This window comes from Aythya marila (genome assembly GCF_965140915.1).
Source record: "Aythya marila genome assembly, chromosome: 7".
NCBI lineage: Eukaryota > Metazoa > Chordata > Aves > Anseriformes > Anatidae > Aythya > Aythya marila.
In genome coordinates this window covers 15,373,519-15,388,629 of record NC_139048.1, presented here as the reverse complement: position 1 = coordinate 15,388,629, position 15,111 = coordinate 15,373,519, and the positions used below count along the sequence as shown (strand labels likewise).

General features: G+C 34.9%; 1 protein-coding gene across 1 annotated transcript in view; it reads right to left on the bottom strand.

Moving 5' to 3' along the window:
* Window positions 1-10,791: 10,791 nt before the first annotated feature.
* The window catches only part of KNDC1 (kinase non-catalytic C-lobe domain containing 1), a gene marked incomplete at both ends in the record, with an annotated part of 60,022 nt that continues 55,702 nt past the window's right edge, over window positions 10,792-15,111 (bottom strand). The window contains 5 exons of the mRNA XM_082764376.1: window positions 10,792-11,023; window positions 11,262-11,419; window positions 12,032-12,091; window positions 12,191-12,313; window positions 13,614-13,764. Of these exons, the coding sequence (XP_082620502.1) occupies window positions 10,792-11,023; window positions 11,262-11,419; window positions 12,032-12,091; window positions 12,191-12,313; window positions 13,614-13,764 (724 nt within the window). The remainder of the gene's footprint in view (window positions 11,024-11,261; window positions 11,420-12,031; window positions 12,092-12,190; window positions 12,314-13,613; window positions 13,765-15,111) is intronic.

Sequence of the window (15,111 nt, the reverse complement as noted above, 5' to 3'; positions counted from 1 at the left end):
AATAGTCTACCTGTATGGCTTTATTTTTACCAGCTTTATATTCTATCAATGAATGAATGCACCAGCAAGCTGTTAAATGCGAAAAAAGAATACACGACACATGACAGTGTTCTAGAAAATAGATCTCAGGTTTTAGCATCCACTGATACATCTGTTACACAGTTTCGTTACAGATTTTAAGACATTTTCACCATCTGAGCTACAAATTACATCTTTACACACTGCTGGTTCATTAATTGCATTTTATTGAGGCAAATGTCACAGCCAAAAGATGGTGTCAAATGCTGAGCTTGCTGAGACACAAACTCATCATGTTATGGCAAGGTTAAATCAAATGTCATTTCCATTACACATAGAATGTATAAGTATCCTGGATAGATGGCAGATGACTTCTGGATGTAATGACTGCTGCAATATTTATCAGCTACTAGCTTAATTTTATCTACATTTCTTAAGATGCCTCTTTCTATTTCTATGTATTATTCATTTGGTGGTTGTTTGAAAAACCACCTGCTAAACTTTGATACAGAAATACCATCTTTAAAATAAAGTGACATTGCCAATGGGACAAAAACCTTCTCATACTAAAGTCCCTGGGCTTTTGCAGGGAGTGAAGCAGGAAGGGATAGGACCTTCCTATTCTGCTCTGCTGCTACAAGAAGTTAGAGACAAAGAGTTCAGACACACCAACATGGCTCCCACTAGCAGAACTCTTAAGATCCTTTTGCCAAAAACAATAAGTTATACAGATGTTTGTACACTACACAGTTGCTCTCTTTGGGGAGTCATCACCTTCACCATGAAAATAAGGACTAGCAGCCTCCTCAAGGCAATAAAAAATCTAAGGATAATCTGTAACCTGATGATGTAGAAGGGAGCATTTTAGCATTCAGGGGAATTAAAAGGAGTAGAAATTTGTCACTTGACACAAGTCCCTATACTTGTGAGTAGAAGCTGCAGTAAAAGAACCCAAAAGTGACTTTATAGTTTTTTGGCTGGGATCAAGATAACAGTATTTATGAAAGCCAGCTCTGCAGAACTGTGTTCGTACAACATTGGTCACAGGCTGAGGAGGTTCTGCAGGTTCTGCTAGTCCTGCCTGGATGCCTACTAGGGAGTTGATAACAGATATTTTGGGACAGCAGCCCAGCCTTCAAGAACTAATTACTGCTCCATATCTTCCAGTCCAAAGGCCAACTCTGCCCTAGAGTGAGCCAGCTCAGAAACCTGCAGGATTGTGCTCTGAGACATCCGTTTCCATTGGAGCTCTGAAGGAACTGAAGAGAAAATAACTGAGGGCTTCCAAGTTCCTTTGGTTCGTCACAGGTAAAGGGAAAACTGCCAGTAGTTTGCCTTGCTGCAGGGAAGGTACAGAAGACCAAAGGGACAGTTTCGTAACAGCAGGTGACCCTTTCTTGTAACAAAGCAGAGTCCTGTGGCACTTAAGTAGAGTGAGCCCTTGGGAGTAGCTGGGTGGTGATGCAATTAACTTTTTTTTTTTTTTTTTTTTTTTTTTTTTTTTTTTAAGGCAGCTAAGGACATGTGAGATTCAGCTGTGTGTTTGTCTGTGGACAAGCAGAATTCCTACAAAGAGATGCCCAATGAAGCAAGGGCTGCTGGCATCTGCTGTACCATTTATGCGGTCTTTGTCCTGGCATGGTTATCCAACCATTGCAATTTCTGAGAAATCAGTCTTTAGGACTTAAAAGCATTACAAATGGTGTCTAACCAACCTCTTTATCATTGATTATTATAAACTTTTCTCCCTGACAGAATAAGAGCTATTTTTCCATGATGAAGGAAAAGACCATATGTGCAGAAAAACCAGGAGGGCCTGGAATAAACAGAGTGACAATGCTAGATGAAAATCAAATGACTGATCATGCTTGAAACTGATCTAAATCAACACAGCACTCAAAATGCCAGGAGCTCCCAAGGACCCTTACATAAGGCTGTTACCAGCAGCTAAGAGTCAGTGAAATGTTTTAACACATATATTCTGCAGAAAGAACACGCTTATACGGGTTATTCTTAACAATTTCTTACCCCAAATTAACCATATTAAAAAAAAGAATTCAAAGTAGATATGAATTGGGACTATATTTAAAACTCATACTCCTGTTGTTAGAGATGGCAGGGTTACAAGCAGCAGATTGTATTTTATTTTTTAATTCTTATTATACGAACTATTACAGTGGAAAAACAGTCAAGTTGCAGGCATGCAAATCCGTCTTTAGTAGTCACTGCTGTCATACCGTAATTGAGAGACATCTTTATGGGCACTTGTCAAATAAAATTACTCCTAAGTATGGAGTTGGTTTAATTCTGTCTAGACTAGCAATTAGAATTTTTAAATTATTATTTTAAAGGAAACAGCATGAAAAAGGGCCTTAGAAATTTGTTTCCCAGAGTAGACAGGAATTAACTGTAGCAGCAGAACAATTGACCCCATCCATCTGCCTTCACTGCACCCCAAAACAGATGAGCACAGACATGTCCTGACCTTCTCTCTCAACTTATTAATCAGATAAGCTAGGATATGCTGAGTGATAGCAGGAATGTAGTTAGAAAGGATGCTCAGCACTACACCTGTAATATGTGATTCAGTGTCTGTGTTTCCTCCAAGCAAAGCAGTGTACTTTCTTTGATAGGTTTCACACAAATGAGTGCATTGGAAATCAAAGGAATGTAACTTTTAAGATTTAAAATTATGAAATTGTGTGTGTATGTATTTTTCTATAAGATTAAAGGGAACAGCTGAAATATATTGCACATATATATTGCACATATGCACTTCTGCTGTTTCATATTTGCATGTTTCTAATGGGCAGTTTTTACACAGACATCTGGAAGGCCAATCATTTTTCACAGTACCCTTGCTCATAGTGCAGCACATACACACACACACACAAAAAAAAAGAAAAGAAAAGAAAAAAAAAAAAAAAGAGGTTGCAAGGGTCTCTTGTGCCATCTCCTGGTTTTACTAAGTCTTCACATCCAGGAGTCTGCTACACAAAGGGAAAAAGTTGCAGAAGTTGAGCAGTGATTTTCCTGGCAGTGGAAGATGACTGGCAAAACTTGCTTTCCACCTTCCCCCCACTAGAAGATGTGCATTGGGTTTTTACCTCTCTTCTGCTTTTAGAATTAAGTCACTTTCCCACTGCATGAGCGTATGCATATAACAGAAATCTGATATTACCCTATAACATCTACATAAATTCAAGTAATGTACATCTTGGCCACACCTATTCTATTAGTATGTATCAGTGGAAAAGCATAAATAAAACCTTGAAAATTACTGGCATATGATTAATAAATGAATGAATAGCATTTTCATATTGCAAATAAGTATTTGAATTTGGGTCCAATCCACTTTATAAAGAACACAGAAGGGACTCAATATCACTGCTGAATCCCCCTGCCTTCTCAGGGACAGAAGCCTAGAGTATCCGGGCTCTTATGACAATTTGATCTCATCCGTTCTCACAAATCTATGGAGAAGGTGATCCTACAGGTCTGTTATGGGTGAATAACCTATTCCAGTGCTCTACAAGAATCTCTGCAATGCAAAACCAGAAACAGAATCACTATTGCTTCAAAATGAATACCTCTTGCCATAACCTCCACAGAACATGGAGAAAACTAATTGTTTGTAGCTGCAAAAACTTTTTACAGCAGCATTTCACACACACAATCCTCAATGGCTCAAGCCATTTTTTTTGGTCTCTCTGATTATATTTTCTAAATGTATTTTTATTACTGTCTTCTAGACTCTTTCATTTTGCCTGTATGTCTTAAGTACAGTGTCTAAATGGTAAACTATTCCTGATGATGATCTAGTGCCAAATAGAGCAAAATAATTACCTTCTGTCATATACGGCTCTCTTACAGTACATCTCAGGTCTCCCCCCCCCCCATTTCTCCCCCCTTTTTCTTTTCTTCCTTTTTTTGAAAGCTGTACACATGGATTCATAATCAGTTAATGATCCATTGTGTTCCCCAGAGTTTTGTTTTTTTTCTTAAATTCTGCAATTGTTCTTCATTTTGTATTTTTCCTTCAGAAATACAGGACTTAAAAGCTTAATTTTAAACTATTATCATGATTATTCTGAGTTCTAATATTGTGTAAGCATGCTTCCTGTTCCATCCTCATATCATTAGTAAAAACCTTGGATACAACTGGATCCACACTGTGCACTATTATGGGTAGTCCTACCACTACTACATCCCACTCTGCACAATTTATCATAGTAGTAATTACTCTTTGATGATTAAGCAGCTGTGCACCCACCTAATAGCACAATCATCTGGATCTTAACAACCTGATATATAATCAGGTCGTATAGATCTGTTGTCAGGAGGTTTATTGAATTAAAAACTAAACAGTATGCTGTATGTCAATCAATTGGGACAGTTATCCTGACAAATGAGACCATGAGGTTACTTAAAATTACATTACAGACAAACACATTAGCCTTTTAAATTGCTCTTTATGTTTGCAGATTTTTTAGATAGCTTTTTCAGTATCTCTTCTGGTACCTGAGTTCATCTGGCTGATGTCGCAATTCCGCAAGTCGTTCTCTTTAAATTGCTTCTCCACTTATTCTTGCCCCTTTTCCCACTTTTGATAAATAGTCTTTCCTTTCCTTTCCTTTCCTTTCCTTTCCTTTCCTTTCCTTTCCTTTCCTTTCCTTTCCTTTCCTTTCCTTTCCTTTCCTTTCCTTTCCTTTCCTTTCCTTTCCTTTCCTTTCCTTTCCTTTCCTTTCCTTTCCTTTCCTTTCCTTTCCTTCCCTTCCCTTCCCTTCCCTGCTCTCCAGGAGCCCCCTCATTCTTCCTAAATCAAAACTATAATAATTCCAAGATTTCATTTTTTTCCTTGTTTGCTGTAGACTAGATTTACCCAGGTTACAACTAATACATCTAGTCAGCGTGATAATATTACATTCTGATCTGCAGCTTCTGATTAACTTTGATCATGGTATGTATTGTTTAGAGGTTAAGGAGTGAAATAGCAAACACTTCAGGCTTTTGCACCATCTTGATTGTTATTCACATCATCTGGTAAGCAAAGAACTGTGTGTAATAGAAAATTATTTAAGAACTCAACTTTACTGCTTTGTTTTTCTGTTGCTGGCAATAGCATATTGTCTGTCAGGTTTTATTCTCAACCTGCTGTGCTATCCCTTTATATTTGTTCTTGCTAATGCACCCTTCTTGTTCCTACTTTTATTTTTTTTTTCAGTAATCTTTATTGATTTGGGGCATGTACTCATTGATGAGTACATGCAGCCACACACTGCTCTCTGAGAATTCTTTTCTTTGCATGAGGATGGACTGTTTTAGAAACCTTTTTATAAACTTCCAACTCACCTGAACTTTTCTTTGCCGTAGAATCCCTTCCCTATGAACTTATGTACCAACTCCTTGGGTTTATTTAAGTTTGCTTTTTTGAAGCCCGCTGTTATTCTGCCTCTTTCATCCCTTTCTTTCAGTCATGAACTCTGTTGTTTCACTGTAACTTTAATTCTGACTAACTGCCATCTTCAGATTTTCAACTTGTTTCTCTCTACTAATTACACTAAAATCTGAAATAGTAGCCTGTACGTACAAATGAAGTCCCCACATGCTCTTCTTGGTCGATGATCTGTTTTAGACCACCATGGCACTTCACCAATTTAATTTACACACTGAAAAAGCTATACAGGTCTTCAGATTCTAGAACAATTATATGCAATATTGACATATATTTTACTATTTAGTATTCTACTATTCTTTCCCCTTGTCCATTCTGTGTGTCCTTGTTCCCTCCAATTTTTTTCAATATCATTTTGTGTACTACAGGTCTAGATTTTTCCCCATGCTTTCAGCACTAGCTTTGACTCCCAAAGCTACATATGAACTGTCCCCATCCCAGACTCAGATCAAAACATGTCCCAGTTATCATCAGAGGGATAAGCAGGTATATGAATAGGAATGTGAAGTACAGCATATTGCAATATGTCCCTTGTTCTGGATAAAAACAAACAAACAAACCCAAACAAACAATGGTGGACTATTGTTGACATTTCAAAATACATCATCCTTGCAATTTTACATGCAGCCTAAGATGTTCAGTAATATTAGCTCTCTCTCCTCATGTGTTTGATGACATATAGCAATTCCCTACATTGTCCTTATGCAGGTTTCAGTCTCTCGTATTATCTTTTATTTAAATAAACTAATTTTGAGGATTTTGTATTCTCAACAATGATCTTTGTGTTATATCCCATCTGTGTCTTGCAGTTTACTTTCATGGAGAGCAGTTACTTTGCTAATGTCTGTGGATCTATATCCTCCTCTCAGGAGCCACCTACCCACCTGCTCTTTTTAGCTTTTTATCTTCAAGTCCTTTCAGTTCCCTGCATCAGGAAATATAGAATTAGGAGAGACATTGAAGGGACATCCTCCTCAACATACATAACTATTCTTTATCTCCCCACCCCCACCCCCCCCAAAAAAAAAAGCAACTCTAGTCTATGTGCAGTTGATTGTTCTTGCCTATCACTCAGAACCTTAGATTTGTTTGTGTAACATAACTTATTTTATTCTGGCTCATTTTTCCAAGTTGTCAAGATCATTTTCAATTTTAATCTTGGTCATTAGCATGCCTGCAGATCCAACAGATTTACGTCATCTTCAAAAACCAGAGCATGTTAATGATGGCACCAAGTAATAATACCAAATGCAGGTAGTCCTACTGGACATAACCTTTCATTTTCATAACAAGACACTGTCAACCACTCTGTGGTTATACAAACACTGGTGGATTTGCCGCATTTAGCAGTTTTTTTCTAGACCCATTTTCCTAGCTTGTTTGAAAAAAAAAAACAACACACAGTATCTGTTACATAAGTGAATAATTTACTACTGTTTCTGAGCTTTATGAGATATGTTCCTACGTATGAGATATGAACACAAATGAGCATATATTTGCAGAGATTTTAATTTTGAGTCTGAGTTGAGCTCAGGCTCAACTGTGCCCAGTCAAGCTTTCCAAATTATGTCTCTTTGATAATGGAATCTCAAATTGTCCAGTATACCAAGCTCTTAATTTCATAATGGCAAATGAGTTCTACCAGTATAAAACACAGTATCTATTTCAGTACCTGTCTAAAACTAGCATCTATTTCATCTGTGTGAAGCCAACATCAGAAGATGAAGAATACCTATTAGTAAATCATATCCTAAAGATGATCACTCTGCCAATTAAGCTTGATTTATGGGATGTGAGTTTTCAAACACTGTTCAACCTGGCATTCCCAGAGCTTTAAGACTCCTAAAGGTCAACATGTATTTTAAAATAACTATTTATAAAATTTGTTTTGAGAAAGAATATTAAAAAAAAAAAAAAAAGAAAAACTCTAAACAGGATGCAACATGTGTATGTGCCGGATTGCATTTAAGCAAGTATGAGAGACAAAAATAATTTATCTACACATTTTCTCTCACTGTAATATCAAGGATTGAAACAACCATATATTTATCACTGAAAAATTGTTAACTTACCTCCTTTTGAACTGTCGTTTACATTTGTTGTTTAGAAACAGATTTCCTAAAATTTTAATCCTTTGCAAATCATATACAGTATTCACAAAGATATGAGTCTCAAAAATGCTTGTGAAAGCAATCTGATATATAAAAGAAATAATGCAGAAAACCTTAAAAGCAAAATTTAGAACTGGTTGAAAAGTTCACAAGGAGATAAATTTGTCAGAATCATGAGCCAATGTTGATTCATGAAATATTTTCTAGTTTCTTGGTCTGGGCTTCTATGCAATTATTCATAGGAATCATCAGAATTCATACATATTTCCTGGCAAACTTCTGGGGGTGTTGAAGTTGTGATCCTTAAAACATGCTTTCCAATGCAGCAAGTAACTAGGACACAGTTCCCAATACTCTCACAGGAGTACTGAAAACCCCAGAGATCCTGGGGACAGACACCTGCAAAGGGACACAAAAAGAACACTAATGCACAGAGGAGTTGGAAAGGCTCCCGAGGAGCACACTTCATTTCAGAAACTCCACAGGTCATTGTCTGAAAAATAAATGACAAAATCAAGACTAGTGAGGGATGTGTAGAAATAAAAAAAAAAAAAAAAAAAAAAAAATAAGAAAAAAAATAAGAACTAGGACAGCTGGTGGAAATTCCGGCTGATGGAACAAACTTCATTTTTCCAAACATTCTAATTTGGCATTGGAACAGGAACACGGGGCCATATAGATACGACTGAACGTGCTGTTTTCACATGGTTTGTTCTGTGTTTTGTTTTAGAAGGACATTCCCCACAAAGACAGAAAAGTTTACCCCAACCCTTACTGCATGCTAGTCATAAATAAGCAGTACATTTAGATGCTAGACATAACTTTATTGAGAAATCTGTTTCACATAAGATGTGCATACATCAGTGTTCATGGACAAAAGCAGACCAGTTTCCTAGTAAAAGTGTTTTTTTTTTCCCCCCAATAGCTATTTACATTTGATGTTGCTGAAGGGTGGTGTCTCAATACAAAATCTTAAATATTTGTTTGATGAAAACACCCCAAAGTAGTACCATAACTCAATACTATGCATTCATAATGACAGTCTTATACACTGAAGCATTACGCAGGAGATATGAAATTACTTTTAAATTCTTGTATAGCACCAGTTATCATCATAGAATAAAAATAATATTTTCTAGGTGTAGTAGATGCTTTAAATCCTGATAAAACTATTAGAAATATATGAATTAACATGTGTGCAAAATATAAATGCTAAGTAAATCCATAAAAGCAATTTCAACAGCTTGATTGGTAACTATATAAAATGCATTTATTAAGATCATGTTATCAAGTTTTGTGGAGTTCTTTGCATTAGTAAAGCTTATGCTACTTCAGATTTTACTGTCTTTCAAAGGCAAGGCGTGGCTTTAAGTAAATGATGCATTTTTGATCAAGAAAAAGCAAATAACTAAAAATCCAAATCATTAAAATAAAGGCATATAGATCAAATATGTGAACTTATTTTTGAAGATAACCCATTACATTATTAAATCACTGCATCATATAAAGATAGGAGGTAATGATTAAATGTTTTCACATTTGGAAATTTTTAGAGAAATATTATTTAAGTTTATTGAAATAGCAACACATTTTACTTCCTTAAGGGTAAGTAGAAATACTACAATTAATGACATGCTAAACCTACATATGGCAAATAACAAAATAAATCATCTTAAAAGTATAACAAATGCAAGAAAATCCTGTTGAAGACTGAGTTATCCTGTGTTTAAACCAATAAGAGCAAAAAAGTTAGTTTGGTGTTAACGTATTAGTAGGAAAAAATAACTGAGGTATTTAATGGAAAGTACAGGCATACCTTGTGTTTGACTGAGAAAGATGAGAAGCAGAAGGCCTGTGATGGTATATATTGCCATTATTGATAAGAGAAAAGGGGAAGCTTCTCTCTTAAACATTGAAAAAGCTACAATTTCACATGTGCACATGCATTTCTGTCAAATACAATAGTACATTTTGTAAAATACTACAGATGCGCACATTTCCATTTTCTATGTATTTCTTTCTCCATCACCAAAACATGACAAGACAGTTAGATCTTATCTGCTCTTCCCAAAATATATTTTTCCTTATTTTTTAAAATACAGTTCTAGCAAATCACTTTCAGGACAGAGCTTATTTTCTGTTTCTCACCCTTTCCTACTTCTCATTCAATACTACCATTATTTCCTCTGGTAGAAATACTTGTACTTTTAATTAATTTGTAGGCTTAAAGTCTTGACCTTGCATAAATCTGGGTAGCTCAACAAACTTTCTAGCTATAGCATCACCTTTCATTGCCATTTAGAAGGTCTTGTAAGCACAAGCTCTATAAACAGGTTAGCACCAAAATTTTACAAGATGCAGATCCAATTTTCTTACAGTTATCTTGTATGTAATGCTGCTGGAGCACTGCAATCTACAAGAGCAACCTCAGGAGAAAAAGCCATAATCAATATGCCCACATACATACACACACAATTAGCAAAGTGATTCTTGTATCAAATACAGAAAAAAAAGCAATTTCACATTTGCTCTTTTCACAAGACCATGAAGGAAGAAGCAAAGCAACAAAGTGGTAAGATGTAGATTCAGATCTTACTTTCATATGGAAACAGGTTAGTTTAATGACAGTAAAATTAAACAAACAAACAAAAAACGTTACAGCACGGCATTCCTCTCCTTCCTTAAAACGCCTGAAGGAAAAGATAGCCAGTTATTTAAGCTAAGTATAGTTTTATAATACACAACATAAAAGCAAGTCCCACCAATAGTCAACAGATAATAGAGGATCTGTGTCCCTGAATTATATGCACACTGTGTCAGGATACAAATGTATTATGCTTATATAAAAATATATTCAACATTCAATGAAGCATACTCTAAACTCTCCTAGGCCAACAGGAGACAGAAGTATAACTTGTTTCCACAGTACTTTTCAGATATTTGTCTGTGGGGTAATTATTTTTTATGCTAAAGAACAGTGACAAAATTTGTCTCTTTACTTTCAGGCTTTGATCTTTCATCCAGTTGCCAGGGAATCAAATCTCATTAGTCAGCATTTTAGTATTCCACATTAAGAAATATATCCATTTCAAATTGAGCTAATATTTTAAATCACTTTTAAGTTTATGCTTGGGAATTGGTTCAAGAGATAAAGTCAACTTAATCCTGTTTTACAGACTAGGAATAGAACAGCTAAAATGTAAATAATTACTGAAATGTTGCCTTCATTCTGCGCAGTGTGTCCTGAATTTTTCGAGAATGTTTTTCTGCTGGTATCTGATGGAAGTTGGCACAGTTGTCAGCTGCCAAGGCAGAAATGTCTGCATCTTTAAAATGAGTTATTCTTTGTCTGAGGTAAGACTGGAGCTTGAAATCTGGTGTAAAAGTATATGGATTCTCTTGAAATGCATGAACTTGGCTCACAACTTTTGCGATATTTCTTGAAAGAAAATATGGTAAAAAATATTAGTTTGTTTTGCTTCTGACAGAAGAAAAAAGTTTGAAGGAAATTCAAAAGCATTGAGCATTTACTTATACAGTATCTGTCCACTTAGATGTCAAAATGACTGACATTTAAATTGCTAGATGGAAAATCTTGTGTTAGCTCTCATTATCTCATTAGACACCATTCTATTTTACAAAGTTAGGTGACGTAAATGTATAGTTAAAACAATTACCTAAGTTTAGTCCATTTGTGAGCTCCGTTTGTCATTGTGAATCCTCCAGTTTCAAGTTGTTGGACATGCATAGCCAAAACATGGGCTGATGGAATTGTTGGAAGTGTTTTGTATCTTTCTCCTTCCATCAAACACAAGCTGTCACTTTTTAAAAACACCTGGTGTAAAAGCGTACACAGATAAATGTTTTGATAAGTATCAGGGTAGGCTTTATAAGATCTCTACTTCATCTGCTTACCACAACATTTCATTTTTAATAAATTTTTAACTATTGGTATTGAAGACAACACTTTGAACTAATCTGTTGGCAAACATTTTGAAATACAGAAACAAAGAAGGAACTTTAATCAAAAACCATTATGTATACAATGTTTAAGTGTTTTGATTCACAGCCAAAACTGTGTTTTAGAATTTCTACCTGATTTTGAATCAGATAAATCAATAATATAATGCCTGTGATAAAATAAACACTTAATATTTTTCAAAACAGATTATAAAAATCCTGCTCAAATCCTCAGAAAATGTAGTTCCTTAGTTTGCTTTGAAACAACTTTCTTGTATCCCGTGTGATTAAGAATCTTTTCTGAGAAAAAATGAAGTGAAAATGTAAACTTAGACCAAGAGCCAACAGTCCCAGAACAAGTTAAAATCTCCTTCATAATGCAAAAAAATAATTTTGTATTTCATCCTCCAGAAGCACCCATTTAGTCAGATATTGAATATTCTTCAACGCCAAAGAAATATTGTATGTTAAAGACTTTATACTATACCTCAACAGCTTTGAGTTCTTCCATTATTTCAGCTACTTTTGCAGGTAGGATTTTCCAGGCCTTACAATAAAACAAAATACATTGTTTTTTGCATTAATGTCTATATTGGAATGAGATTATGTTAAGCAAAATAGTTACAATAGAGAGCCCCAAACTTACTGGTAACTGTCGTACAATAAGATTTTCCAAGCCTGCTAGGATTTGCATCGCAGTAGCAAAATTTCTTTGTTCATAGCAGGATTTTGCTATAAGAAGAAATTTTGATAACAAGCTCACCTGCAGCTGGAAAAAAAATAAGAAAAAAGATAAACTTTTTTTTTTTTTAGTTCATGTGAATTTGGAAACTATCAAATTAAGTCAATTGCTAGCAAAATGCTTCATCAGTATATTGCCTCAGTTTGGAATGAGAAATTAGGCTTAATGATTTCATAGAAATGAAGTACCCTTGCAAATATTGGATGATGCTAAGCCATGCCCAGGGTTTACTGTTGTTAATTTCTTGATTTTATTGCTCTTACAAGGCTGAAAAGAGGCACTAGAAGAAAACAGCAGAGGGAAAGTAAAGGACTAGCAACACTGCTCATTGAAATACATTTACATACTGTCAGCTAACTGGTCACTTATGTTTAAAAGTTGTCAAAACATGCAGACTTTAACCAAAACTATATGACCAACCAAACTATACTGCCTGTTAGAAAAATATATTGTGAATATATTCCGCCAGGATTTGTTTAGGACATTTGTTTAAATTGTCCACCTCACATATATTTTGAGAAATGTGATAAACAGGGAAGCTCGATTAAAACCTAATAAATAATGAAACAGAAAGAGTGATAAGGGAACTGAGATGTTTGGCCTCCAAACTCCCAGAGCTAAAAATAAAATAAAATAATTGTGAGCAGATGCAGACTCATGTTTTTCAGTGGTTAGAAAGGAATCAACTGGTAGCTCCCCAATACTAATAGACACATATTTGCTAAGATATTTTTCCAGGATTCAGTTCAGAATTCAAAGTACTAATCAAGTTGATAGTTTGACAGAAAGTCACTCTTTAAAGAGGTATATAAGCAACATGCACAGTTCTGAAATTTCAGTTAATCACAAGATTCAACAGCTGTTGGTTTTGAAAAAAGTGAGATCTGCATAGACATGAAAATTTAATAGAATCAAGTTACCTCTGAAATGTACTATTACATAAATCTACAAAGTGACTGAAATTTAAATTAAATGAAAAGAAGAAAAGAGAGAGGTATCTTCTTTCATATTTTATCAGAATTATTGACTGTATTAACATCCCTTCATCACAAGTTTTTCTTTTTTCTGTCTCAAAGGTCTCTTACGAAAGTCAGACAACTCTTTTTCCTCAGCAACCCATTTCTTATGTTCTATTAACACCTGCTACTAAAAAACATCTAAAACATCAAACAGACCCTCTTAATTACAATAAACTAAGCTGTTAACTTCACAGGTGTATTTTAGAACACTTTTTCAGGTTTTATATATAGCATTATATATTAACATACGCATATACATTAACAAATAAATGCTTCATAATTAATAATACAATAAAACAATGATTAACCTTAGATGTGTGACATGTTACAATTTCAGCAGCAACCCAGGTACTGGTACTGTCTGCATTTCTCAGTAATTGTAGAAGGTACTGGTCCTGTATGCACTTCGACAGAAACAGATTACAGACTTTAAATGAAACTTCCTCAGCAGAAACAGCTCTACGGAAAGGGTGGAAGAAAAGAAAAATAAGTCATGTTGACTTTTTTTTTGAAGGTAAGGTGCCAATTTCTAACCATTTAAAATAATTTTGCAGTGCTTGCAGTTCTGACTTTGTAACTTTTTACAATGTACTTAAGGAGCTATGTTACTTTTTATAGAAGAAAGATAATCATACGTGTAATCACATGTATATGTGATTACACAATAAACATATACAGTAGATACTTCTGTATATAAAGGCACCTTCACCCGCTTATTACCAAATAAAATTGTTAAAGCAGTAAAAAACACCCTAATAAAATCACAGCCAGTAAGCTCATTAAAAACTGCTGCTATTAAAGAAATTGAGCCAGTTATATAGTGGTGCCAATTTTTTTTCCATGTCTGAACCTCAAATCAGTATAAATCAGGTGATTTAACCTCTGCCTTTCAACAATCTGTAACAGATGATCCTTAGAAAAGTCTACTACAAGTAATGTAATTAATAAGTACTAATTAGAAGCTAGCTGAATCCACTGAGTATATAAGTACTAGAGCATAAATAAAATATAATTGAGTCCATGTGGCCAGATGAAAACATTAATTATCATTTAGCAAATAAATTTAAATAGGTTGGTAACCATTCTACATTCTAACAACTCTAGGAAACTACTTTTGTATCTATGAAGACTGATACTTTATTTACCTAGCAGTGCAAAATGAACATTGCACTGGGAGGTTGTGGGGTCCCTATCCACATTCAGAACCCACAAAAGAGCACACAAATCCCAGGCAACCTGCACCAGCTGGCCTTGCTTAAGGCAGGGCTGGACATAATGCAGTATGTGATCCTGGGAAGTCTTTTCCCACCCCATGGTTCTATAGTTGTCATTTCTATGCATGCATGCGCCACACATGCATGCACATTATCAAGTAACCTGTTTCAGAAGCCATTGTACTTCTTTTTCCCTCCAAAAATAAAGATCTCTGAAGCAACACCAACAACACAAATCTTCCACAATATTTAGGCCTGGCCCACTATAGATTTCAAAGAAATCACCTTGCATACGTGACAAATCACATACGTATGCATGCATAGGTATATATATATATATATATATATAAATAATGTCTCCTGAAATTCAAAAATATATGTAATCAGAATATCTACATATCTACCTAGCCCCCCACCCCAAAAAAGTATTTAAAAATGTTTCTCTCTTCCCAGATATATTATATATATGTTATAATATACCAGATATATTACATATATAAGTTATAATAAGTTATTATGCATTATATATATCTAAGTGATAATAACTTATTATGCATGACTGTAATAGAGGGACAGTTAAAATAAGAAACTT